At 52.1% G+C, this 27,458-nt stretch overlaps 1 protein-coding gene across 1 annotated transcript; it reads right to left on the bottom strand.

Annotated features, from left to right (window-relative positions):
- Window positions 1-422: 422 nt before the first annotated feature.
- Window positions 423-18,622, bottom strand: JDP2 (Jun dimerization protein 2). The gene is made up of 4 exons (XM_068399100.1): window positions 18,538-18,622; window positions 7,692-7,915; window positions 2,298-2,402; window positions 423-1,457 (listed from the first exon to the last, which is right to left on the bottom strand). The coding sequence occupies exons 2-4, from the start codon at window positions 7,890-7,892 to the stop codon at window positions 1,272-1,274; spliced, it is 492 nt and encodes a 163-aa protein (XP_068255201.1). The 5' UTR covers window positions 7,893-7,915; window positions 18,538-18,622; the 3' UTR covers window positions 423-1,271.
- Between the last annotated feature and the right edge of the window lie 8,836 nt (window positions 18,623-27,458).

Genomic DNA, 27,458 nt, shown 5'->3' with positions numbered 1-27,458 from the left:
CCTCCATCTCTTTCTCATCCCTGAAATGAGTTCAAGCTGCTGTATTCAGGCCTGAAACAAGAAGGACCAGGTAAGGATGAGATGGTCTCCCTGTCTCACACCTCTGCCTTTCCCGTTGGCAAGGCATGCCTTGCCTTTATTGGTGCAGCACTGAGCTACTTCTTGCTTGACAATGGTCAGAGCTGCCTCTGAAGTTCCCAGCTTCCCCAGGGTGAATGCCCCTGCCCCACACCTGCTAACACAGAGAACCACCAAAAATGACTCTTGGATCAGCTCCACCATCCCACTCAGCCAGGAACACACCTGGCATGGTCAGACCTGGCACATGCTGCCACAGTGCCGAGCTCTGGCCAGAGCCCACCATGGCCTGACCTGGACAGAGCACAGGAAGACGGCGTACATAAAGGTAACATTTACTGAGAGATACAGAACCGAGTATTATGAAGGACATACATGGATGGAGAAGGTAGCGACACTGCTGCAGAGGGCAGCTTGGACCCCCTTCCCAGCACCCCAGGGAAGGAGCCAGATGCTACCGGACAAGTAACACAATGGAGATAACTGTGGCATATGCGTTTGTAACAAACGGACCATTGTAACATACATTTCTATGGGATCACATCTAGTGATTATATAAATCCATATAGATATCACTGTATAAAAACTTTGTAGAAAATACTTTAAAAAAGTGTAAAAATGTGCATTCAAAAGCACGGCCGACACAGACAGCTGGGCTGTAAACATTATACTGAGAGTGTGCTTGTGGGGGGCGCCCGCGCCACCGAGCCCCGACAGGCCTGCCCACCGGACGGCGCTGTGTCAAGTGTTTGCGGTTCTTGGGTTCGGGTGTCCCTCTGGAGCGTGCCCCAGGAGCAGCGGCAGCCTCTGGGCAGGGTGCCGGCGGGCACAGTGCGGCTGCCGCTCCTCTGCCTGCGGCCCCTGCTCCCCACGGGGCGCGTGGTCCTCACAGGACACGTTGCGGCATCGTGGGTCCCTGGGGCTGCAAGCAGGCTGAAGGGCCGTGATGAGGTATCACAAGGACGTTGCCCTCACTGGCGCCGCTAGCCCTGCTCCCGGGTTCAGCCTCAGAGTACATGGTTGACAGATTCCTGATCTTCTCTGTCCCCATATTTGTTTGGTCCACAGTTCCCAAGGAAGTCCACTGGGTCCTGGCTGCACCAGGCCTGGGTGCACAGTTCTTCATACAGTACATACATTAGAGACCCTGGAAGACCCTGCACCAGTCTCCTCCTCCTGGCCCAGTGACACCTTCACTTCTTCTCTAACTGCTCCAGCAGCGGGTTGGCTTCGCTCTCGGGTGTCTTGATGCTGTCTGTCCGCACGATGCAGGTGGGACGGTGCCGGTTCAGCATCAGGATCAGCTGCTGCCTCTCCTGTTTCAGCTCTTCTATCTGGGCCTTCAGCTCAGCATTCATGAGCTCCAGACGCTCAGACTCCTAGAAGGACAGAAACACAACTGCATGTGACTTTACTCCAACAGGACAAGATACAAGGAGAAACAATTTGGCCAATGAGCCATTTCTGCTCAGTGCTGCCCCTCAAACCCTCCAGCACAGGAGCAGCCTGAAGGCTTGCCAAGGCACGAGGTCTCTCCAGGCAGTTCATCCCCAGCCCCACTGCCTTGCATTACACCGTGCCAGCACAAGGAGATACACAGCCACCTCCTAGGACACGTCTCTGCTGCACCACAGCAAAGCCCTTGCCTGGCTGCTTTCCATGGTCTGGAAGGGTGCTTGGAAACAAACCTGCATTTAAGTTTTCATGCCCTATCTGCAAGGACCTGCCCTTGTGAAATGACTCCTTGTCCCCCGCTGTGTCATTTGTCTGTGTACCACCACCCCTTGAAGAAAAGCAGCAAGGTGCTGCAAGAGTTTTTCTGCCTTGGGGTCATGGGTGAGAGGGCATCTGGCCTCTGAATGGGGAAACCTTCAGGAATTTGGGCAAGGGGCCAGCACACTGTCAGCCCCTGTCCTGTCCCACACTCCCACGGGTGCTTCTGCTCCAGCACTGAGGCAGGGACACTATCAACTCTCTCTCTCCCTCAAGCCCAGAGCCCACCTCCAGCCCTCTCCATCCCTGGTACCATGAGCACAGGGATGCCCGTGAGCTCTCTGCCTGGGCACACACACGGCCACCACCATCACAGCCTCATGGAAAGGGGGGCAACAGGCCTGTATTTTCCCAGATAAGGGCGCAGGAGCAAGGGGGGCAGAGGGGCAGTTCAGGAGAGAGCGTTGCCCACAGCTGGGGCACTTCTCTAGGGTCAGGGCACCCACCCGCTGCAGGAACTCCGTCCTCTCCTTCTTCTTGTTACGACATCGCGCTGCTGCTACTTTGTTTTTCTCCCGGCGCCTTTTCCTCCTCTCCTCTTCCTCATCCAGCTGCAACGATACATAGAAGCCCAGGTCAGAGCCGGCAGGTGTGGGGCAGGGCGGGAGGTAGGGACAAGCACCCGGCAGCCCCACTGGTGTCAAGGCAAGGAGAGGAGTGGCAGCCACCCGTGCCAGCGGCCACCAGCGACATGGTCTAATCCTCACCAGGAACCAGGCGTGCTGCTGCCACAGCCTCTAACTCAGCTCTGTGGGGACATGGGGAGGGAGACCAGTGCAGTACCCACAGCTGGGGACCTGGCTGGCAGGCGACAGTCAACTCTTTGCAGGGCTGCTCCCTCCCTGAGAGAGGGAAGAGACCAGGGAAATAGAGCCTCATCCCACAAAGACAGGCACAGTTTGTCACACAGACATCTACAGGCACAGCTCCATGAGCACAGTCACTCAAAACACCCAAGGGCGAGAGGCATCGCATTCAAAGCAGCCAAGGGCAAGAGGCAGAGAAACCTGAAAGATCCCCCAGCTGGACCTGGCTGCTCCCCCCCTTCCAGTACACGTGACTGTCTGCTGCAGCTTCAGGACCGGCCGAGTCACAGGGCCACCATGGTAAGGTGGGGACAGGTCCCACATCCCCTGCAAAGAAGCAGGACACGGCAGTGCCTGTGCTGTTCACCATGACTCAGTTGCTCTGTGATGTCTGATTCAAACCACACAGGCCAGGCCAATAAGCCCTACGGGTTAGAAACCCATAATCAAAGTATTTAGGGATATTTACTACAAAGCCTGTGTAAATGGCCTATGGCATGCTTACATCCAAGAGCCCAAACCAGCTCCTTCAAGAAAAAAATCTGAGTGCTGCAAAGCCAGCATCCAGGTTACACTTTGTAGTATGGCTAGAGAATAAAAGGTCCCCCAGTGCTTTCATCCACATTTGGTCTGGGACTCCGAAATTTGAGATGTCAGACTGAACTGCCTCGTTCCTATCAACTGACACCTGACAGCGCACATCTTTTCAAATGCAGCAGCAGCAATATTTGCTTTACGAGCACTTCCACAGCCCACTTGTACCTTCTCTAAGGACAGCTCCAGTCTGAAAAGGCAGCTGCATCCTTCCCTTCATACCTCCCCAAGTCAGTGTGGTTGAGAGACACATCTCCCAGATGAGCCTCTCACAGCACATACCACCTGAACACCCTCGTTGCTCTAGTGCCTGGGCTTAGTCACCTCAAAAGGAAAGTCAGAAATTCCCAACGCCAAGGCCACAAAGTGGTGGTAGGAGTGGGGAGCCACCAGATTACCCCACATGTGGGTACACTAGTGGTGCCTGTGGGAAACAAATGCTGCAGGTGCCACAGCAAACTGCACATGCTGCTAACATTCACCAAGTCCAAAGCCCACTAATCAAAACATCTCAATGGGATGTGCAAGGACAGGATGAAACACTGACTTCGCAGAGTTAAGGTGAAGGGGTACCTTAAGTAAGCTGCAAGCCCGATATGCAGCATGTAGCATGCTTTAGAAGACAACGTCCAAGTTTTATAGCACTAATAGCTTTTGCATCTTCTCTGCCTTACTTCTGAAGCATCATACCAAAGTTGCTATTTTAGATGGGGCTAAAATGTTAAGCGAAGTCAGTACAAGCTACGCACAGACTTCCATAATGCCGGGCTGCTGCCATTCCTTTGCCAAGGCAGTGCCATGGGGCATCACACACCACACCTGGGAGGACCAGGATGGGAACTGCACTGATGCCCCAAAGTCCAGTCAGAAATGGCCAGCTCTCACTACACCCACGTAACTCGGACACGGCAGGCATTAGCAGAAGTGACCAGGAAGGCTCTAACATCATGCTCTGCTGGCAGGACCAGGACACCCCACAGCAAGGCACAAGCAGCTCTTCCAAAATTTCCACACAGAGTTGAAGAAGAGGTGGACATCTCGGCCTTTTAGTTCAAGGATTATTAGGAGGGTGCAGAGAGAGGACACGTGCTCACAGCTCCAAAGCGCAAGAAACATACCCCAAACTTTCCTGCAAAGTACGTCTTGGGTTGTAACAGGAATTGGAAGAGCAAACAGCTACCGCACAAGCCTCACGCTCTCCCTGTGAACTGTCTGACACATTTCCATGCCCTGTTGCTCCCTTCACTGACAATAAAGAATAAGTGACCTGTCCCTGTCCCCTTCAGCTTCCCCTCCACACCACAGCAGGCCCAGCAAAGGGCCATGTCCTTTAGATGGGGTACAGATGCTGGAGGGTGGCTCAGCACAGATAGCTGCAGCTTGAACCCTTGGCTCTGCTTTTTGACCACAGCTCCTGTAACTTCAAGAAAGCAGGTTTCCCCCTCTCTGCTTCTGCTTGATTTCAGTTCAAAAACGTGCCATGGCCCTGGTGCTGGGGGTTAGGACTCTACTCAGAGGCACGAGAGACAATGATGGCATATCACCCCATAGCATGTTTCAGTAGCCGATCTCCAGGGGAGCCCTGTGGGTAGAAGGTCTGGGGTTGCTTCCTGAACTGCTTCAGTCAGCAGCATCGGGGACAGAGCTGATCAGCCTGAGGGGCAGGGCTCTGTCCCAGAGGGAACACCCCAGGCAGGTTTTGATGATGGAGGAGCCCAGGAACACCTGTCTCCAGCTGCCCCAAGAGGAGAGCAGCCTGCTCAGTGGGGCTGTCCACCACCCTGCAGGGAAGCCAGTGCCCAGCACCCACTGGGTGTGTTTTGTGCACACTCCCAGGGACAAACACCCCAGTGCCAGGAGATCATAGAATCATAGAATCGTTTTGGTTGGAAAGGACCTTCAAGATCATAGAGTCCAACCATTAACCCAGCACTGCCAAGTCCACCACTAAACCATGTCCCTAAGCACCACATCTACACGTCTTTTAAATACCTCCAGGGATGGTGACTTCACCACTTCCCTGGACAGCCTGTTCCAATGCTTGATAACCCTTTCTGTGAACAAAGTTTTCCTGATACCCAATCTAAACCTCCCCTGGCACAACTTGAGGCCATTTCCTCTCATCCTATCACTTGTTACTTGGGAGAAGACTGACCCCCACCTCACTACAACCTCCTTTCAGGCAGCTGTAGAGAGCTATGAGGTCTCCCCTCAGCCTCCTTTTCTCCACACTGAACAGCCCCACTAAACACTTCCCTCAGCCACTCCTCATAAGACTTGTGCTCTAGACCCGTCACCAGCTTCGTTGCCCTTCTTTGGGGTCACTTCAGCACCTCAATGTCTTTCTTGTAGTGAGAGGCCCAAAACTGAACACAGTATTCGAGCTGCAGCCTCACCAGATGCTGGTCCCCCCAGCACAGCAAAGCAAGCTGCCTGTGCCCCAGCTCGCGGGGAGCAGCGTGCCCTCCCATGCTGGTATCCAGCGTCCCCGGGCTCCGGCTCCCTGCAAGAGGAAAGCAGCTGCAGGCTGCATTGCAAAATTATGCGTGGGCAGCTTCTTGGCTACTCATGAGATAAGCAGCTACTGCTTCAGCTCCCCCAGGCTTTTGCTGTAAAGCCTGTGCCAGGGGCAGCTCCATTTGCTGTCCTCAACTCCTCGGCTTTCCAGACCATGCAGGGGAGGAACCAGCTGCAGGGAAAGGCAGCCATGTGGGGGCTGCCAGTGGATTTCTCCTTATCTGTCCTCCACATGGTGTCTCAGCAACTGGCTCGAAGGACACTCGGCACTTCCAGTACCTGCTGCAGGGCAGAACTGGCCTGTCCCTGTTACGCAGAGGCTGGTGAGACCACATCCCCATGCCCACCAAGCAAAAGCAGCTGTTGCAGGGCCAGCTCAGAGGTGCCTGAGATGCCCCAGGAAAGGAGCTGTGCCCAGGAAAACAGCACAGCTACAGACTCCCTCTTTCTTCCCCAACCCATGAAGCAAGGCAGGCATTGCACCCTGTTTGCTGCATGATACCCAGGCCAAGAGCTTGGAACAGCATTTGGCTTCAGCTGCCAACCCACAACTACTTTGCCCATAGAGGGATCAAAACCATTAGTATCCCCCAGACCCTTCCGACTGCCTCCTGCAGCATCCTAGCTGAGGAGCTGAGGTTCCTGCCATTGTGGAGCTGCCCAGTCCTTCCCCAGGAGAGCTCCATGGGATGCTGCATGAGCTGATTGGACACCCCCTTGGGCACAGAGCTCCTGTGCAAGGTGATCAGATGGACTCCATCGTACCATTTCTCCCCGCAGGAGTCCACTGCAAGGGGCTGGGGGGGAAGGAACAGGCACTCTCCCCGCAGGTGGGCCTGGGTGCTGCTGAGCTTTTGGCATAGGAGTTGGGCCAAACCAAGTGTCAGCACCATTTGGAGACTGGGCTGCTCCCTGGAACTGATGTTTTACCCCCTTCAGCTCACAGCTCATCTTGGGCATCTTTTCACATCATCTAGCACCTCCTCACTGACATGTCCAGAGAATGCACGTCACCCCATCCCCACACAGCATCATCTAAGGTATCCTCACACAGGAGAAAATGCACTGTTTGGAAGGGTTGTTTATCGACCTTCTGACAGCAGCCACCACCCTCACCAATGCTGGGCCTCTGAACTGATGGGTTCCCAGCTCTGTCTGCAGGCAGCAGGAGGTGCAGTCACCACCAGTACAGCAAGGGTCAAGGAGTCAAAGACTGGACAACCAACACAAGACAACCACACAAGGAAAATGCTGTGCAATTGTCTCCCAAGCCCCTGCAGCCTGGTTCTGACATGCCAGCCTGTGGTACTGAACAGAAGCTGCCCACCTTCCCTGTCCAGGAGCCCTGAGGTGAAGCCAAGCCCCCCCCCAAGCAGCGGGGCAGGGGCAGCCCCAGAGAGCAGTGCCTGCGGCACAAGCTGAGTCACCGCTGCCACTCAGCACCTCTCACCCACGCACCTCGTCCCTGTGGGAAAGGCAACGTCAACGCCAGCAGCACCAACGCTCATTGGCACTGGAGACGAGATGAAAGCATCGCGCAAGCCCTCTGACAGGCTGCACAGCTCCTCCTTTGGATGCATGCCCCAACCTAGGGACACGTTGGCTGCACCAGACCCCCTCCGCAGGCACGGTATGAGTTCAGTCAGCTGCCAATGGCTGCACGGGACCAGTCAGGTGTGGGACATTGAGGCCACCACTCCCAGCCCATGCCACAAGGACAGAAATTCAGGCACAGGGAAGAGGCAGCCAGTGGAGCAGCTGCCAACACATGTGCACATCACCAAACAGGCAGTGTGACGTGCTTATAAAACACTTTGCTGGCCACCCTGGCAGGAAACCCAAGCACAGGCAGGAGAGAAGCACAGGCAGGTGCAGGCAACAGCCCTGCAAGGCCATCTGCCGCCACCAGCCCCCAAGACTCACCTCACTTTTCACAGGCTGGGGTCTCTTCCCAAGCTTTACCTCCAGGAAGTGGAGCGGTGAGATCATGGCCCCGATGTTGCGGATGTCAGCGTACTTCAGCTCCTCACCGGTCAGGGCTGAGCCAGGCAGTCCTGTCAATGGGCCGAGCCCAGGCAGAGCGCCGGCTGTCAGGGACGGGTCAGGGATCTGCCCTGGCATCATAGCAGTGGAAACAGCTTGGTAGGCTGGAGGGAGAGACACAGCCTGTTACAACCCAGCTACAGGGTCTCACAACATGGCACAAGCCAAATTTATTCTACAGTCACATCACCTAACTGGGTGCAAACCAGGGAAAGCAGTCGTTCGTCCCCAGGGATGGCAAAGGCAAGGACTAAGCAGAACCTGAGTGATAGAAATCAAAATATATGAATCCTGCTAGGAAGGATATGCTGCTGGCGTGTTGATCAAGAAGGGAAGAGACCTAAGAGGCAAAGCACCAGAAGAACAGGAGCTGGCTGCAATGACAGTGATGCGGTCCCATGGACTACTGGTTTTAGCACACCTTTCTCTGGAATACAGAAGATCAAGGTTTGCTCTTAACTGAGTTTTGATTAACATGTAGGTTATTAGGACAAGAAGAAAATGGCACAAAGAGGACCCTAAGATGCTTTAGGTTGGATTTCTTCTGGGCAGGCTCAGTCCGCTGGTCAGGGCTGGGACGTGGCACATGAGGACCAGGGATAAAACTGCATGAGAAAAACCTAACACTGAACAAACATCTCCCAGCAGACACAAGGAAGCAAAGGCTGGAGGGGAGGGGAAAGGGAGCAAGGTGCAAAAGGCTTCTTCTATCAGGAAAGAAAAAAAATTGAAGCGCAAGTAAGAATAGGATTGGGCCAAGCTTTGGCAGCTATCTTATAGGCAGAAGAAAAGGAGTTACCAGGAAACATGGAGAACAAGTGGCTAAGAGATAAAGAAATAAAATTATACCTACAATGGGAAGCCCATAGAGCTGGGGCTGTTACATCAGCCAAAAAGCAAAGGGAGCAGGTGACTGTTGGCTACAGCACAAGTACATCCCTACTTGTGTAACTGGCCTGCAGCACTCACAAGTGACCCAGTTACAACTATCCACACAGCAACCATTTTTCCCCCTCCTCAACTCAAACACATGTCCCAGTGCTTATGCGCTGCTCTCCTTGCTCTGCCCAGCCAGACCAGTCCCAGCACACTCCAGGCATCCACTCCATCCTGCACCCACACCAGAAGGCACCCATGCAGCAGGGAGGGGGACCAGCAATGTCAGGAGAGAGTAACAGCTAATGGAGTGGATCAAAATCTCAGTGAGCAGCTTCCCCCAACCACTAGAGCCAGTCACAAGGCAGGATTCAATGAGCAGTTGGGCAAACTCATGGAAGAGGGGTCCATATGAAGGACCATCAGTCACATCAGTCTGCACAAACTCCTGGAAGCTCTGACAGCACCGACTGCCAGAGCGAGGAGGTGCATTAAGCAAAGGATAATATGCACTTGCCCTGCTCTTCCCAAAGCATCCACTCTCAGCCGCTGAGAGATCAGGTAATGGGCGATGCAGACTTTTGGTCCAGGCAGTACAACTGGGCTAAGCGGAGGCACACACACATTGTCAACCCAGCTGCCACAGTTGATCAGCACTTGCCATCCTCGGATGACAAATCTATGTCACTACCAGGCTGAAAACTTGAGTAAAGCTGCATGTGAGTTGGGACTGATGGATCACAGAGTCACAGAACAGTTGAGGTAGGGAGGGACCTCTGGAGATCGCCTGATCCAACCCCCCTGCTCAAGCAGGGCCAGTGGGAGCAGGTTGAACAGGGTTAGTCATGACAAACAGAGAAGTTAAGGATTTCTTGTCGCTAGCACATCTCTTTACCCAGGAGATTATCTGGTATGTTTGTTAATGTGAAGGAATAGGAGATGAGCAGTGGAAGGGAAGGAAAGCCAATCATACAGGTTAGTCAAGTGCAGAGGCTAATGCAAGCTCCACAGCTCACAGCACAGGTGCTGTGCAAGCCGTACTGGTGTGACAGACAAGGGGATTTGCATCAGAGGGCCTACAAGCCAATATGCTGTTAACTGCCATACACTCTGATCTGCCACTGAAGAGGTCCAGGTGTCAGCACAAGATGTTCTCTAGTGGAGTATGCTCAGCAGACAGCAGCAGTGACCAACGGGACTTGAGAAAGAACGTGGAAAGTAAATGCAGCAAGACCATGACTGTAAGGAGGTGACGAGCAGGAACTGAGCCCTCTGCTCTGGTCATCCTTCAGGAGGAGAGACCAGAAAGGGGAGAGCAGGTCAGTGCTCAGCAGTGCTGGTATGCAGGGAGAGGAAGCCAAGCCTGGGGGAGGCGATCTGCACAAGGGCATTAAAGCCTGAAAAGGAGAAGATGGGAAAGATAGGAGATATGAGTAACTTCTGAAGGGAAGTGATACTACCTGATGAAATGGACTCCTGCCTATTTGGTGACAGAAGAGAAAGAAAATACTTGATAATGATACTTGTCCTCAGAAAAGACTACATGTCAACTTATTGTGATTGCAAGGACCTAAACGGATCCAAAGTATTCATTCTTCCACAGTGATCTCTAAACGAGACAGCTGTAATTCCACATCTGCAGTGGTTGCCTTGTACAGTGTCAGGAGATGCCTGCTCGCAGGGCTCTGAAGCTGCACACTACCTCCCTCCCCTTCCTTTCAGGCTACACACAGCTAAGACGATTCTCTCTTCCAGAAACCAGGCACCATCCTACCTTAGGCTGCACTCCAGACAGAAAAATGCAAAGAGTTATTTGGGGACTGTGCCTAAATCTCTACCATCTTCCTCAGAGTCTGTCCCTCTCCATCAGGAAAGCACCAGGTCAGTGAGTTGGCACAGCAAAGGGGAGGTGACTCCAGAGGCTTTTCCCAGGACATCCTGCCCCAGGACTCAGCTGTGTGGAGTTAAATTCAGTCTACTGTTTTGGGATAGCTGCACGCACTGCAGAGCTAGCCATTTCCCAGCCACTGCCACTGAGACGACGTGATGTGGCACTGGGGAAGAAGCCTGCCAAGGGCAGCACACCCCAGGCCAGCTGCTGCACACCCCCTCACCAGCAATCCCATAGATGTCCATCCCCAGTTTGAACACTTTGTGCTTTGTAAAAATAATAAAAAAAATCAGTAGCTAAAGTATATGAACACCCTCTTGGAGTCTCCCTCCTGCAAATTCCACGTGTGAGCTGCTACAACACACACTGATTTGGGGCTCTGACCCACCCTTTCACAGGCTTCAGGCTGGGAACTGACTTGAGCCCAGAACTGGATACCTAAATCCATTCTGCACTTGGGGGACCTGGTTTTAATTTGTTGTGTTCCATCACGACATGCATCTGACAGCACTTAGGCACTGGGCTGGACAGTCCTGGTTCTCAGCTAGACCAAATTCAGGGTCACTCCAATTTATGACATAAGGAGGCAGGAGAAATCTGTTCTCCAGACTGTGAGACTACCTGGACACTGAGCACCCCCTGCACTCCTGAGCCTGGGGCAGCTCCCTGGAGACAACTGGCTAAAGATTTGAGAAAACACATGTTTTCTCTGGCCCACCTTTTCCCTCTGCCTCTTTGATCTGGTATCTTAATGTGCCTTGAAATAGCCTCCATGCCAGTGTGACATGAGGAACAGGTCAGAGTGAAGGAGCTGACCCAATACCTAACATGCTCAAAAAAAAAAAAAAAACAAACACCCCACCAAAAAAAACACCAACACTTACCCTGGATCCAGGGACTGCATTGCTAAAGCCCACATCACACCTGCATCAGTGTAACCTAAATCTAAAGCTGTTCAAACCAAAGCACCAGTAGCCACCTGGAAGAACACAAACCTGCACACTAAGACGAGCTGAGAAGTAGGTGGGAAAGGGGAAAGTGACTTCTAAGGCAAGGTCTTGCTCAGGGGTCAGGAAGCTCAGGAGCACATTGAGAACTGCCAAGAGTCAAGCTGAGTTAGACCTTGGAGAAGAACATAAAGCCATTCCCAGCAGGGCTATAGCGATGCAAATAAGGGAACAAGAGAGATGCTGTCCCTCTCTGCAGAGCAGGGGTGCAGTGACAGATCATCCTGCCCAGCCCTTGATGCCACTCAGCCCCAGGCACTGTCACTCCCTGCTGATCAGAGGAACTCTCTTGTTCCACTCCTTCTGCCCCTTCCTCCTGTAGGAAAGGCTTTCCTTTCATCCCAAGTCCCAAATACTTTCACCTTCTTTTCTGGTTAATGCTAGAGGTAAGAAGTTGTACTTTGAGCATGTCAAAAAAGCCAAGGCATGTAATTCTCTTTGATATGTTGGTCTCCTTGTCAAGGCCGTTACCCTGGAAGCCATTGCCGTGCCTGCCTATGGCTCCAGCATATTTCTACCATGTTTGCACGGTAGGACAGAAATAACTTTGAAGTTCAAGATCTGTTTGACCTTTAAGTTGCAGTTTTTCAATAGCCACGTCTTGCTGGATGGGGTGAATTCGGCTGGTGCCTTGCCAACTCATAATTCCTTTCTGGATATTCCCTTGCAGTGTTTGTTATTTCTAAGGCACATGAGCCAGCTCACCTCTGTATTCCTTCCCTTTCTAGCACAGTGCTTCAGCTAGGATTCTTAGATTTTTTCTTTTCATAACTGATTAACACAGTCTTTTTCCTCAGTGCCAGGCAGTCTTTCAATGTCTTCTTACATGAGCTGAGAAATGTGTCTTCAGTAAAACCGAGCTTTCTGGTGTCCTACAGCTGAGCCACACAATTCCTGCATTGTATCAGCTATGCTTTTTCACATAACGAAGCCAAGAGCAAAGCAAAGCAGCGACAGGAAAGAGAATGTGCAGTCTTACATCTGACACCAGGATCTACATGACACCAGCTGCTCAAGTTTACATTCACCATAGCTGTGCCTTCTGCACTGATGATATTCATCATCTCATGCCACAACATCAAGATGCTCCAGAGTGAATTAGGAGACAGAGGAGGCTTTCTTAAAACTTGAGTTCAGCAATGAGCAGCTTGTGTCATTCAATGCTCTCTTCAGCAACTATCCTTACAGCAAAAATCTGGTCAACACATGATTTCATGGGTCAAAATTCAGATTGAATTTCCTTAGCTTTGCCTCTACACTCCCCTTGTTCTGGTTAAAATGCTGTAACACAAGACTTGACCTCTTGCCGAAATGTCTGTAAACCCTCCTAATTATTGCAGTCACTTTCACATCCTTGCTTTGGCACTGTTCTTGTGGTCTTGGTCAACCTCAGGTCAAGCTCAGTTATTTTATCAGCAGTCTCATCCCCAAAAAGCTGACAACAGTACAGCTTCCTTTGCTCACCTCAGTTTTGCTGCATCTTTCCCATCAGTGACAAGTGTTTCTGTGCTGTGTCCCCCAATTATGTCCTTATGGTCAACAGTCTGACACTGGTTGATCTAATATTTCTTAAAGGCAGTGCCCATTACTCATAGTTTCTCTCCTATTGCAGGGGTCTGTTATCTTCTGGAGCCCACGACCTAGCGGGAAGAAGCTTCACCAAGTTGTTACTGTCCCATACAGTTGCTCAGCTTCCTCATGACACTGTCCCTGCATACCCTCGTATTCTTTCTCCAGCAGTTCTAATCCTCATTTGCTTGGAGTTGTTTTTTATTTTCTTCCCATACTGATTTTGCTGCTGCTTTTTCTGGGGACTCTTTGTTTGGTTTTTTTTGAAGGCGCTGATGTTTGCACAGCGGTTACAGCATAAATCTAACATGCATAGACATAATCCCTGTAACCCAGTATCCCCAGGGACTTGTACTCCAGTTGCTAGCCTCTACTCACACCCCTCCTGCCACCTCTTCAGTGCTATTCTTGCCCACAGACAAACTGGTACAGGAATGCCTACTTGTGTTGAAATCACACATTCATTTCCCTGTACAGACACTGCCTTAGTTTGTATCCACTGTTCCCCCAGAACCATCCTATGCATCCTCACTTATCCAGAGGTGCTGTGTGCTTCCTGATAAACCCAATGAAGTTGCTGCTGCTGCATCAACAGCATCATCGTACAGACAGGACCACGACATCCCAAAGCTGGCTCTGACAGTCATACTTCAATTTAAATTGCCATTACTGTCTTATCTCTGCTGTCAGCTTCCTTGGCATGAGTGAGGGCTGTTTGCAACCTTATTTTCAATTTTTCTGTCTATAAATCAGTTTCTTCCAACATAAGCTATTTTACATGCTCTGACATCTGCAATGGTTGATCCAAGTACCCTTCCGACGCTCATAGCGCCAGTCTAGCACCTAATATTGCCAGCCAGCAGATTTCTGACACTCTAAATACCAGCATGTTTCTCTTTTGCCCATGTTAAGCGCTGCACTAAGGCAAAGTCTGTCCTACCAGCCCTTCTCCATGCTGCCTGCAGAACCAAGGCCATGCTTGCCTGTTGTTCTGTCACTCCAGGCTCGACCTGGGTGCCTGCCATTACTTGTCAGCTGCCATGCATTGGAGCACTGCCAAAGTCTGCAAGCCACCATACAAGCAATCTTTGATCTCTTCATCAGGGTGTTAGCACTTAACAGACTATGGCCATTTGTATGTACTGCCTTGGAGCACCTAAGTCACAGCAACTGGCCTTTCATCTGCTCCTGGCCAACAGGCAGTAATTCTGCTGTGGAGAAGGTGCTACCATCCCTGAGAAGCAGCTTCTGGTTCCTTAGGTTTTACTATGGCTTTATTGTCTTTTTTTTACTTTTTTAGCTCCTATCCAGTTCGCTCAGCCTGTATGGCATACATTGCATCTTCTAGTTCCTTCTGTTGGCAGAAGGATGATTTATATGAAAGCCCTTTCCTGACACGCTCAACTCCTCATGCCCCAAGAATGTAACTTCCTAAACAAAGACAGGGCAGTTGGCTATCGCTCCTTCTCTGAAGCACAGAGCCACTTGCTTTTTTCCATCTGGACTTTTCTGGCTGGGGACACTGCAGAGTGCTGAGGGTCACTGGAGCCTACAGACCTTCCACTTCAAGGTTCAGCTCCCAGTAAGTGCCAAGTTAAGCACAATGAAGTTGAAGGCAGAAAGCTACTACCCCATATTCCCAGTGCCACAAGTACCTAGCCATGCAATTACTGTTTTCTCCTGTTGTCTAAAATGCAATACTCTCCTGTTCACACACAACTGCTCTAGATGCATCTGATGCATCTAGTTTTGATTAGTACCTTACAGCAGGTCACCCCATCTCCTGCCTAGCTTGTTCTGGTCTGCATTGTTAAAAGCAGTAACTTGCAGTGACAGTGCCAAAGGCCACACCAAACAGTATCAAAGTTATTTGCCACCATCAGAACACAGCAGCAGCCAAGCCCTTGGGTTGCAACCAGTCTTTTCAGATACCCATGCAGTAGTGCTGGCAAACATGGACTTTAACAACAGCCACTGTGCATTCATTCATTCATCTGCTGAACCTGTTGATGCCGAGGAACGCACCACCTGTAGCGTACTGAAGAGCTGCAGTGACACCCACTGGGATAAAACTCTGCATGCCTTCTTTTTACTGAGGACCTAACATTACTTAGTGTTTTATGACATCAGGGAGATTCCCCTTTATTTAAAGGCCAGTTTAAGGCACAATCACAGCATGGCTTACCAAGCACACTGAGCTGCAGCTTGCCACCTCAGTATGCTAGGCACCATAGTACCTCACTATCTCCACACTCCACCTCCGTCCTAAGCAGGACGGACAGCTCTTACAACCAAGCCCTGGTTTTGCAGGGTAAAAGAAGCATCTGTGCCCTTCCCACAGACACTCCCAGCTGCTGCCCTTGCTGCTTTCTTCCTCCCACAGGCAACCCCACGTAGTGGGAGAAGAGCTGCAGGGTTTGTGAACACCTGTACATGTAATGTCCCATCCCAGCCTCCCAAGCTGCAGTGAATGGACTGCAAGACCACAATGCTGAAGAGAGGAGGGAGCTGTGAAGGACAGTTCCTCAGGAACCCATTTCATGAGTGGGAACGGTCTGGCTCAGTCCTGCGCATCTAGTTTCACAGCGATGGCAGGAGGAACATCAGAGTCATTCACAGACAGAAGGCTATGAAAAGCTTTCTGAAAACAGGAATGCAGAGAGCCTTGCTGCCTCCCTCCTCTTCATCAGGGAGGCACATAGCTCCCTACACTGTACCCATGGGGCAGCCCAAAGCAGACAACCTCTCCTCAGCAGAAGTGCAGATTTGCAGCTCCCCCCTCCCAAGTCCCACCATCAGGCCTGTCTGATGCTTTGACTCCTTATCCCCATTATGAGGAGGGGGGATAATGGTCCCTCAGTCCTCAGCTTTAGAAATAACCTCCCCTTTGCCATTAGCAAAGCAGTCAGCTCACAGTCCTTTTTCCCTAGCATTTTCCTCCGTACCTTCACAGGGTAGTAAAAAGCTCTAGTTTATCATTACACTGCCCCCACCACTGCAATGCAGCGATTGACTTGTAAGCAACCTGTGACAGAGGGGTGTTGTACAGCACCTAGCATAGCAAGGCTCCTCTATTGCAATAATTAATTGCAATAACTGCAAAAAATTGAAATTAATTATTACAGCATTATTATTAGTGATTGCAATTAATTATTTGTGGTGGACATTTAATAATGCTGCACCACCCACTGGACGGCAGTACAGAGCAGGAAGGTAAAAGCTATCCTATTTCTGCCTGAAGAAGCTCGAAGAGATTTGGGGAGGAAGAAGAAATATCCTGGTCTGAGCTAGGCTGCAGCTCAGACACTGAGGTTAACGACTGACTTGTTGAAATCCCCCAGGACCTTACATGACCACATGTGGTCAGGGCTGGAATCTTCTTCAAGAAGACAACCCTACTCTGGCACAGAGCTCTGCCCTCAGGGGCCAAGGATGGCCTTCAGAGATGAGAGGCCCCCCGCTACTAACTCCTCAAAATTATGCCCTGAATGCCAGGATCATCCACAAAGACCTCTAATCCATATGAAGATCAGCTCTGGCTGGTTTGCAACAGCCCTGCTCAGCTGAGAGGCACATATGGACCTTCAGCTCCCTGGCTGCATGTTAAAATAGCCTGCAATGCTTGGATTGATACTCTGGACAGTCCAAGCAACTGAGAAATCCATGCAAGCAGCCAAAGACAGATGGCATCAGGTTTGCCATGCCCCCTCCTTGCTGCACAGGCACCGCAGGACACATGCGGGCTAGCAAGGGGTCCATGCCACACACCATGTCTCTGCTCCCCCACCGGGAACAGCCTACTGCAGTGAAAAGAGCCTCTCAAGAGCTTCACACTCAAGACACTACATGCTGCCAAGTACCTGACCCAGGCAATGCAGCTGAAGTAGCAAACACTAGCACGGGGAAGGAGACCGCAGAGCAGATGCTCAGCGCTGCCTGCGCTCCAGTGGCGTAGTTGGACACACTGCTCAGATGGAGAGGGCAGGAGGAGGCAAGAGGTATGAGGGAGTATCTACTTTTCCTTGGCAAGGACCACAGCACAGAGACCTTTGCATCCTGCACAGAGGGAAACACTCAATCCTCAGCTGTGAAGAGGAGGAAGAAGCATCCATAGGTGTCTCAGCAAGGAGACAGAGGCAGCAACCTGCACATTAACTCTCAGCAGATCTTGTTAATCCCCCAGACCCCAGGAACCTGGGACAACCAATCGCTGCTTGACACAGGGACGGTTTGGATGGTGGCTCCTGCACCCTACATGGGCAGGGTTTTGCTTTTTTAAATCATTAGGAATCATACTAAGAATCTGAACTCCAACAACTGGCATTCCCAGAAGTCCCCACGCAAGCACTCACCAGCAAATTCCCAGTGCAGGCTCTGGCAACAGCCTCCAGATAGAGTTTTTCATGCAGGTTTTCTCAAAACTAGCTAAAAAATCCTGGTCTGAGCTGCAGAAGCATTTGTTTCTGCTGAGCTCTCAGAGTCCAAACACACACACAGGCACACACACACAGTTTGGCAGTGGTTGTGTTCCAGGGCTGGTAATACAAGCCATGGAGCAGGCTGCCAAGACAAGCAAGAGAACAAGCCAGGCCCCGTTTCATTGGCCACCATACGCTGCATATGGCCCTGGAACCAGCCAGCAGAGTGTTCTCACTCTCCTTGAAGGCATAGGAGACCCTGTGTTTTCAAATACACCTCTACAGGGCCTTCATTAAACGAAGATGGAAACATAACGTGGCTCTTGCTCTCTTGGTATTTCTCCTTTTCCCCCAATTTGCTCTCAAACCTATTTCCCTCCCATGAAAAAAAGCAAAGTGCCTCCTGGAGCAGAGCATGCAAAAGAATGCAACTTCCATTCAACTCCATGCCTGACTGCTAAAGCGGGCTTGGGACCGAGCGGTGGGGGACCCTCCGGGGCCCCTTGCCTCCCCGGCACGGCTCACCGCGGCGCCCGCCCTCCGGCCGCGGGGAGCCCGGCCCCTCACCTGCGCGCCGGCCGGCAGGTGAGGCGGAGCACGGAGGGCACCGAAAGCGGGGCGAGGCCGCTCCCCGCCGCCCCTGCAGCGGGTCAGCGCGGGGGCAGCAGCCCAGCGCCAGGCACCCCCGAAGGGCAGCCCGAGCCCCCGCGACAGCCGGATGCGGGGGTAGCAGCCCCGCTCCGAGCCGCCCGTGCGGCTCTGCCCGCCACCCCACCCAGGAGGGTCTACCCACACGTCCGCGGTGCCCCCGCCCGCTGGCAGCCGGACCCCCTCCTCGCCCGGAGGGCGGCACTCCGCCCGCCGCCGCGGGGTGCTGGGATGCTCCTCCGGCCGCCCCCCCGCCCGCCCTCCGCTCCCCATCCCGGCCCGCCCGGCGCGCTCTCCCCGCCCGCACCCGCACCCACCGTGCAGGGGGACCGGGCTGCCGGGGTGCCCGGCCGCAGGGGCCGGGTGCGGGCTGCAGGCTCAGCCCCGCCGCCTCCGCCCGGCTGCGCGGCGCTGCCCCGACCCCCGGGCCCCGCCGGGTGCCGATGTCGGTGCCGGCCGCCGCCGGGGCGCCTTGGCCAGCCAGCCAGCCACCCCCCGCCGCCCCGCTGCGTGCCTCCCGCAGGCTGTGGCGGGCGGCGGGGTGGGTTGCATCAGCCCCGGTTATATAGCGGGCCCGGGCTGCGGGGAGGGGTCGGGAATGCGGAACCGGCAGGGCTGCCAGCGCCACACGTCAGGGAGGGCGGGGGAGCGGGGCCGCGGGGCGGGGAGCACCGCGCAGGGGTGGGACCAGCCGGGGCACCGGCACCCCGACATCCCGCACCCGGCACCCCGCAGCCCGGCATCCCCGCATCCTGCACCCCGGGACTCCGCACCCGCCACCCGCTGGCACCCCTGTGCCCTCGCAGCCGACAGCCCCGGCACCCCCTGTCCTCTCCGCACCACGGCGCCCCGGTACCTCGCACCCCCCGACCGGGTGCGGGCTCCCGCCGCGCTCCTATTTGCGCTCCCCCCCGCCCTCCCCTCCGCCCCCCCCCGCACGCCAGGACCCGGTCCCGGGCAGCTCCGGTGACCCGGCCCGGTGCCGCTGCAGCCTTGCCCGGGCCAGCCCGCAGCGGCAGTCTCTCTGTGGAGCCCCCACTCCTCCGTCCTGCACCTGGGAACATGGGAACAAGGAGGCAAAGGACCAGAGAGGGTGGCCAGGCCTCCCCAGCGCCAAGCCCACCTCACCCAGGGCAGCAAAGCCGCCGGGGCATGGAGGGCTGCAGGGCAACCCCACTGCCCCGCGGGAAGCGAGATCCTTCTCATCTCATCCCACCCCAGCCCAGCCTGCTCACACCTCACATGATGTTGTCTCCCGCATACACAGGTCAAGGGCTGTCAGCCCCAGCTCCACCAGCCCGTTGACTGGGATGGAGAAGAGCCCGAAGGAAGCAGAGGGGTTCCCCTGCCCACGTGCTTTGGTCTTCTTCCCTTATCATCCCAAGAGGGGCATTGCCTGAGGCACAAGCACACCATGATGTCAGGTGGAGATGGGGGAGCAGGAGGGGACTGGGGCCTTCCTGATAACTTATTTGCATGTATTTTGAATTGACTCCTTCCTCTTTCTTTTTAACATTGGCCTCTTCCCACCTGCATCTGCCAAACTGTTCTGGGAAGCAAAGCTCTGCACAGCCGCAGGGCCATGCTGGACCTGCCACAGGTACTGGATGCTCCAGGGCAGTTGTTCCTAAAGCATTTCAGGACAGAAACGCTCCTTTTTCTTTGGAAAGAAAAAATACCAGAGTGGTTAGCAAAACTGCCGGGCTGAGTGGCACCACCCAGCTCCCTCTGCCTGAGCCTATGCCCAGAGTAAGTGGGGAAAGAGATGAGACGTGTCTCCCAAACAGGGTGAACCACAGCGAAGACTCACGACCAGCAAATTCCTCTGAGACCTCTTGTGTGTCCCTGGGTGCTATGGACAGGTCATTACAGACAAGAGTCTGTCATGGAGCTGAGCGATACTGCCATCTCTGCCCTATCCTCCCCACCCACCCAGCTGCATGAGGGGCACCATCCACCCTACCTTGTTTTCCTTCTCCTGGCTGGTCATTGTTTCTTTTCAGTATTCACCAATTTAACTTCTTTTCGCCATGACAATTCATGCTATTCATCATCCACAAGGTCTCACCACCAGCACTTCCAGCCTTGACCTCTTCATCTGTGTCTCAGCAAGAAAAAGAGAATTCAGTTGGGGAGCTGGGACTGAGCAAGAACAAGGGACCAGAAACGCTGCATTCAATTTAGGATATACTTTGCCCAAGTTGTCCTACAGAAATAGGCAACAGCTTGGCTTGGCACGGCACTGCACACGTATCCTCACTCCTACTCTCCTCATGCTGTTGTTCTTTTATCTTTTTGTTTTCAGAGAGGCAGAATACTTTCTATACACCTTTGCATACAACCCCAATATTTCTTTAATCTTGGCACCTCATTTCAGGGGGGAAGGGAGAAGTGTGATCCGAGGTGCATTTTTCCCATATGCATTCCTTTACCTTCCTATATCAGATAGGACTGACTTTTCTAGTGCCTTAAGCTGGAGGGATCCCAATGTGGTTGACAAACAATCTCTCTCTCTAGCAATTCTCACAACTTGCCTTCAGGGCATGGCAGCTTGCTCGCAACTGCTGCATCCTGAGGGAAGGGAGAGGGAAAACCAGGGGGATTTCAGAGGAGGCTGATGACCTGGCTGAGCAAGGTCTAATCCAGCACTGTGGTTCCTCCTGCAGCCCTTCCCTGCCCTGGGGAAGGTGGGAAATTGCCATTTCCCCTTCTCCGCTGGGGCTGGAAGAGAGAGCTCTCCCTGCTGTCTTCCACTGTTTTTCCCTTTTTCATTTCCCTTTCTCTTGTGGGCAGAGCTGGGAGATCTCATTGCAAGGCAGACATCTACAACCCCAGCCTTGAGTACTGACCTCTGCATGGGTGCTCTTCCCCCCCAGCCAGCCCCCACAGGACGGGAGCAGGGACCCCACACCTACCAGGCTGTATATGACCAGCATTCGCAGCATGCTTGCAGTGCACTCTTTTCAAAGCTGTGTACTCAAGACTGGGTTGGATAAGGTCAGGAAGCAGGGAGGAGAGGGTATAGCTGAATACCTCCCTTCAGCCTACAAAGTCTTTCCTTCCCTGCTTCCCTGCAGGTCCTGGGGGCAGCTGAGCCTCCATTATTATGATAATCCAAGTTACTCCGAACTGGGACTTGTTTAACTTAACTGTTGAAGAGCTAGTTCCAGGGAAGCATCCTTGTTCGGGACAGTGCTTACGCACATGTTTAAAGGGACAAACTTGCATCATTCTTTCTTGAGTTGGGAACTCTTGTCTCACAGGGGAATTTTCCTCATTCTTGCAGCCGCCTGTGCTTGAACTGTTCTTTTCCCAAGCTGGGTTTTGCCTCATGTAAACACCAAACATGTTTACTTTTCAGATAGTTTCATTCGGGCTAGAAAATGCATAAGAATTCATTGAGAATTTGTGGCTTCAGTGGGTAAAAGTGAAAAGAAAAATCACCAACAACAGGCTGCTCGCCGAAGGATGCGGAGTGGTCGGGTAAACACGGCTGGCCGTACAAGGGCTGGTCAGTCTTGCCACTGCTGTGGAAACGTGTGCTGACAAAGACAAATTAACCAAGTGGGAATGGCAGCAACTGCAGCGGAGACAGGAGCGGCTGAGAGAAAAGCAAAAGTTCCACTGTACAGAATCTAAAAAGCTGTCGGTACCTCATCGCTTGGAAGATGGCTTTCTCCTCAGACGAAAGGGATGATTCGCATATTTTCATCCAAAATAAAGTGTGTGGAAGGTGAAGGCTCACGGGTGTGGAAACACAGCCCATGAAACATAACATGGGGCCAGAAAGTTATCAGGAACAGAGCGAACTCTAGAGCAAAACAGAGCTGTACCAGCACAGGAGTTTGATTGCAAAGGAGTTGCTCTCTCCTTGGGAAAAGCCTTTGCTTTTCACCTGCCAGCACATGTTTCTCTGCATTCCCTGTGTGGATGAATTGTGTAGCTCATGGGTCAGATTCAGGCATAGGCCAGGACACCATGTGATGGCACTGCAGCCGTCCTTGTCCTTGTCACCCCTCTTTTCTGGATTGACTGGTGGCCTTCTCACAGCAGGAGTGGATGCTGCCTCAGGCAGGCCCACGTCCTCTGGAGGTGGGCAGGGGAGGCAGCGTCACTACTGGTCCATCTTGCCAGGTTTCTCAGCATGACTCTTGATGTTACAGCCCCGTCCGTGGCACAGCAATGAGAGCCAGAGCTCTGACAAGGCTCCTGAGGTTCTCTGACATCTAATGTGCCATGTCCTCCGAGGGCACTGAAGGCATATTTAAGACCCCAGCAATGACAGTCCTTTGCTTGCCCTCCGTATCCTTCTGATGCCACCATCAGTGGAGATGAGCTCACAGTAACCTCCCTGGGACATTCTTGGCCAAGAAAGCCAATGATACACTAGACCTAAATATCTCTGTTGCATGTCCAAGCATGGTTTTATGTGCTTGATATTAATTAATATTCTAGGTCTAATCAGGATGTTAGCCACGCCAGTTCACCTCCTTTCTGTAACCTCTTTAGGGCTGGCTAGCACATTAACATGCATGTGGGACATGCCTGGCAGACATAAAGCCACACTGACCTCCTGCATGTAAAATTCCCTCCTGCATTGACTCTCCATACAGGCTAATAGGGTTAATGATTCCCCTCCCACCCACTGAGGCTCAGAGAGCTGTGCTGTGGCTCTGCTTAACTGGGATTCCTCAGACCGGCTCCTTGCTCCCACACTTGCCATCTAAGTTTGCTACATGAAACAGTGCTTTTCATGTCACCCATCCACATAAATCACCCAAATCCTCATGAATCTCCTTCCCTTTTTCCTGATCTTTGCCTTCGGTATTAGGATTATCTGCAATCCTGATGGTCAATAGTGAAAACCATCCACTGAAGGATGCAATGTAGGACTTACACGTTCAAACTCCTGTAAGTCAGAGCACGGTACCTGTCTGCAGTGGGAAAGCTTCAGCCTGCAGGGGAGGGTGGTGGCAATGCAAGTCGAGACTAGCTGCCCTTCGGCCACCTCTGGCTGCACATCACACCATCCCCACCGCCCATGACTCCATTCTGATTTAGCTGTTCCCTTCGTGCAACCCTACCTCGTTTCTACTCTGATTTTTCTTTAAAAAACATTACTTCCAGTCATTTTGCAGAATTGGGCTGGGGAGCCAAGAGACAAATCACACAAGCAGGAGGAGTGACAGGATGGTGAATTGCCCCCAAGTCACTGGGGGAAAGCAGCTGGGTCTGGGCTGGTGGCAGTGTGGAGGCCAGAGCAGTCACCACCACAGCACCCTAATGGACACATGCTGATGGGCTGATTGATCCCCAGGCTGCTCATTCATAAAAGCGGGACTGATTAGATACTGGGGCTGGCAAATGCTGTGCAAGAGCTTGTCTCTGACAGTGCTGGATCCTTAAGTTAAATAATCTTTATGTTGGACAGTTGTGGAATAACCTCTTCACAGAGGAATTTCCTTCTTGTCAGTTAGGCATTGGCTTAGACTTTGAAAGATACAGTCTTTCCTAAAAAAGTTATAGTCCCATCTAATTCATATCCCTTCGCCATTTATCTTCTCTGTAGACTGACATGTTGTGTTCCTTGCAATCCCTGCTCATTTAGAAGGGGCTTCATCCTTTTAGTAACTTTATCTGCCTGTATCTATCTATCATCTCCCCTATTTTCCCCAGCAAGGGTGATGAGAAGCACACAGAGTATTCCAGCTGAAGGTCTATCCCAGACTCGCTCGGTGGCATTACAATATCCTCTGGATTAGTTTCCATCCTACTATAAAGCCATCCCTGCATGGCTCCTAGAGACAAACTGCTACAAGCCTTCAGGGCCTTTGGTTTCTACTTCTTTGAAGTATTTCGGCAGTGCCAGCACAATCACCTCGTGGCCGCTTAGCCTCCTTGAGAAGTTCCTGTGAAAGACACTGCTCCTGGCTTTTTGAAAATCCACGTCCTGCTGTTATTTCCTATGGCAGGAAACACTCCATAACTTCTAGTGGCTCCAGGAGCGTGATTTTCCTTTGCAGAGGAAAGCAAACTGCAGATTTCTTGCTGCAATGTAGCAGATCAGGTGGGTGTGCAGAGGGGACCTGCAGATCCTTAATGAGCATCTCAGCAATTTACCTGGGATCAAAATAAGATCCATGTCTGCAATTCCCTGGCTCTCTCTGCCCTCCCCTATTTCTGCACACAGCTGCTGGTCTCCAGCACTCTGATCCTCAGGTGCTGGTGCAGTCTCGGGGACTGTTGTTTTCTAAGACGCCAGCCTTTGCTTCTAGAAGTTTTCACTGCCTGAGGGTGCCCTGCCTTTAGCAGCTGAGCTGCGCTATTAGGGGGGGTTATCTTTTTTTCTTTTTGGTATAGGAATTATTTAGCTTCTCTGCAGTGCTCTAAGCTTCCTTAGCTGCACTACTTTCTTCCCTGTTCCCAGAAAACCCGTCAGCCCTCTCCCAGGCTTCCTACTTACAACAGACTGAAAGAAGGTCCTATAATTTTTCTGTGTCTTTGTGCTTCACGTTCTCTCCTTACCTGCCAAATTCCCATCTAACATTTTCCCTGCTGCAGCCTGTGCTCCTAATGGCTGCTTTAGGCTTGGATGTTCGTTTTCTGAAGGTTCTCTTTGCCTTGAATAACCTCTCATGCCTTGTGTCCTAGGCAGATGGGGGGGATGGTTCCTTGCCTTCCTCTGGATATTGCTGTCTGCTGCAATAGTGTTATTAATAAAAGAACCAATCAAAAAGCTCTCCTTGATATTTATCCAAAACTCTTTCTCTCCACAACGCCCTCTCTCCTCCTTCCCCATTTCATTCCTCCACCTCCCCTTCCTTACCCCGCTCCCCTGCACTCTTTGCTTTCTCACTTGCCTGACTTTCTTCATCCCTCCCCTTGTACTCCCTCCTTCTTTCACTGCCTCCCTTCTTCCCTCCCTCTCCTTGGCTCAGTATTCGAAATCCCTGCCCATAGCGACGAAAGGAAAAACAACAACACAACACTCCAGCCTGAGGAGGCCAGAGCACGGGATTCCTTCCGAGAAAACTCAGAAACCAGGGAAAAGAGGGAAAGCAAACAGTGAGAGCAGGAAGAAGCCTGAAGAGAGCAAGGCTATTTCAAGGGGGAGGGATGAGCTGGTATCTCAGGGAAACTTGGTGGGGTCTGAGACAAACACAGAGACACCATCACAGGTCCAACCCAAACATAGCGGAGCAAGTTCTGCTTTCTGGGGGAAGGAGCAGGGTCAGAAAGCCCAGCTCCCACAGAAGGAGCCCCAGTGCACAGTTATGCAAAGGACGGAGATAACTGTATAGATGGAGAGGAAAGAGAAAGCGGTGACTTGCTCTAGGGAGTGGTGGGCCAGTGCCCTGGACCACAAACAGGAGAAATCCCTGCTGCAGAGGGAGAAGGGCTGACTTCCCCAGGGATGGTGGGGAATTCTCCATGTCAAAGGGAGACTGTGGGCCCGGGGCTGAAGGGTTAATACCCCACAGGAGGGCCCTGGGCAATCCACTGTAAATAGGTGTGGTTTTCTCTGCAACTCCAAGAGGCATTTTCTCTCTGTACCAGTCTGGACAGGTGAGAAATCGGAAGAAGTTGGAGCCTGTGCTTCCCACTAGCACAAAGCAGGGCTGTTAGTACAGGTCTCGATGTTTATTTGCACACTCCAGCCTGGCTGCTTAACTCCGTAGTACCCGGTGCCAGGAATCTCTGGCAGTCAGCATGGTGGTCCCCCGGGTACAAGCACCTGCCTGTTAATGGAAAGCCACAGATTAATGGTGCAGCACAAGGAGCCTTAGTCAGTTACTCATTGCAGAAAGGATAAATTCAGTGATAAGCAGAAGAGCCAGATACGGTACGCGCAGGAAAGGCAACTCTCTTCCTTTCTCCTCCTCCCACATCTCACAGGCCTGCACTCCCTCCCCCAATACTGCACTGGGCCCTCCTTCCTTGCCCCATCACTCATGATCGCCCTCCCCAGGGCTCTGCCTTGCCCTCCCCATGCCACATCTCCACACCGAACTACAGGAATGTTGTTTCCTTCCACAAGCCAACCTCCTCACTTGCCCTGGCTCTGCAGCCTGCCTGCTGCTAGGCAGGGATAACCAAGAACCGAAGTTTTCAATCGCCTCTGCTCCATTTCCCATTTTTAATAAAGAATGTTTGAACCTTGAGGATAATTTTCCCTTCTTCAAAGAAATTTTAAACATAGCTGACTCACAGAAAGGTAGAACTGGAAGAGACACTGGATCACTAAATCTAGCCACAAGCTCTAACAGCATCACTTATTTAATCCACTTCATAAACTAACCAGGCTCAATCTTGAAACCAATAGGGGTTTCGCTCTTCCTGTTCCCACTAGAAAGCTGCTCAAGGATCCTACTGCTATGAGAGGAAGAAATATTCTGTTAATCTCCAGCCTAAATTTACTCATTCCCATTTGCTCTGGCAATGAAAGACAGCACCCAAGCAGCAAAATGCTGGGTAGGACATAAGCGTCAGAACAGAATTCAAACAAATCAGATTGAATCACAAAGAGTAATGCTGAGGAATGAAAGCAGAACTGTTTGCAAAGCAATTAATCTCGAGCTTGGAAGTGCCGATTCCCCCACCCATTTCAGATCCTGAAGGCTCCTCAGTCCTATAAGGTCCCCACATCTCTTTGATTCCCCAAGTGCATATTAGAGCCATGACCCCACTGTGCCGCTGTACCAACAGCTCTTCTGAAAATTGCTTCCAGGAAAAGACATTTGCATGAAGAACTAGCCCCCACCCAGTTCCCCGAGTCCTACCTTGCATAGCTGCTGCCAAACTGCCGCTGAGCTTCAGCCCAGGAGAGCTGCAGCAAAGGAAAATACCAGTGTCTGCAGAGAGTACGAGGCGTATATTGTCCAAAGTTTAACATATAAAACAGTAAAAAGAGCTTGCAGAGGGCTGAAAGCTTAAGGAGAGATACTACAAAGCCCTGGGAAACAGAAATTGCAGGTATTGAACCTTCCTTCTGCCCACCGCTCATAGACACCACTGAAGGCAGCAAGAAGTTGTTTACCTTAGGCTTTTGGTCAAGTTCCATTTGCAAGAAGCCAAAATGGTGATGCTAGACACAAAGGCATGTCATATCCCAGCAGAAACATGGCTCCCCAGCTTACAAGGCTAGATACAGCCAGGCCACAGATACTTGCACTGAATCAGAGATTCCTGTCATCCAACTGTAGACGAGGATAATGGGAAATACAACAGAAGAGATGGG

This window comes from Nyctibius grandis, chromosome 4 (assembly GCF_013368605.1).
Source record: "Nyctibius grandis isolate bNycGra1 chromosome 4, bNycGra1.pri, whole genome shotgun sequence".
Classification (NCBI taxonomy): domain Eukaryota; kingdom Metazoa; phylum Chordata; class Aves; order Nyctibiiformes; family Nyctibiidae; genus Nyctibius; species Nyctibius grandis.
The sequence above is the reverse complement of the archived record's forward strand: the minus strand, read 5'-3'. Positions and strand labels throughout refer to the sequence as shown.

Excerpts from the sequence above, each read along its gene's own strand:
- JDP2 (XM_068399100.1), bottom strand. The coding sequence starts at position 7,892 with ATGATGCCAGGGCAGATCCCTGACCCGTCCCTGACAGCCGGCGCTCTG. Across the intron at positions 2,403-7,691 it reads CCCAGCCTGTGAAAAGTGAG|CTGGATGAGGAAGAGGAGAG; the intron begins GTGAGTCTTGGG and ends GTATCGTTGCAG. Across the intron at positions 1,458-2,297 it reads GGACGGAGTTCCTGCAGCGG|GAGTCTGAGCGTCTGGAGCT; the intron begins GTGGGTGCCCTG and ends CTGTCCTTCTAG.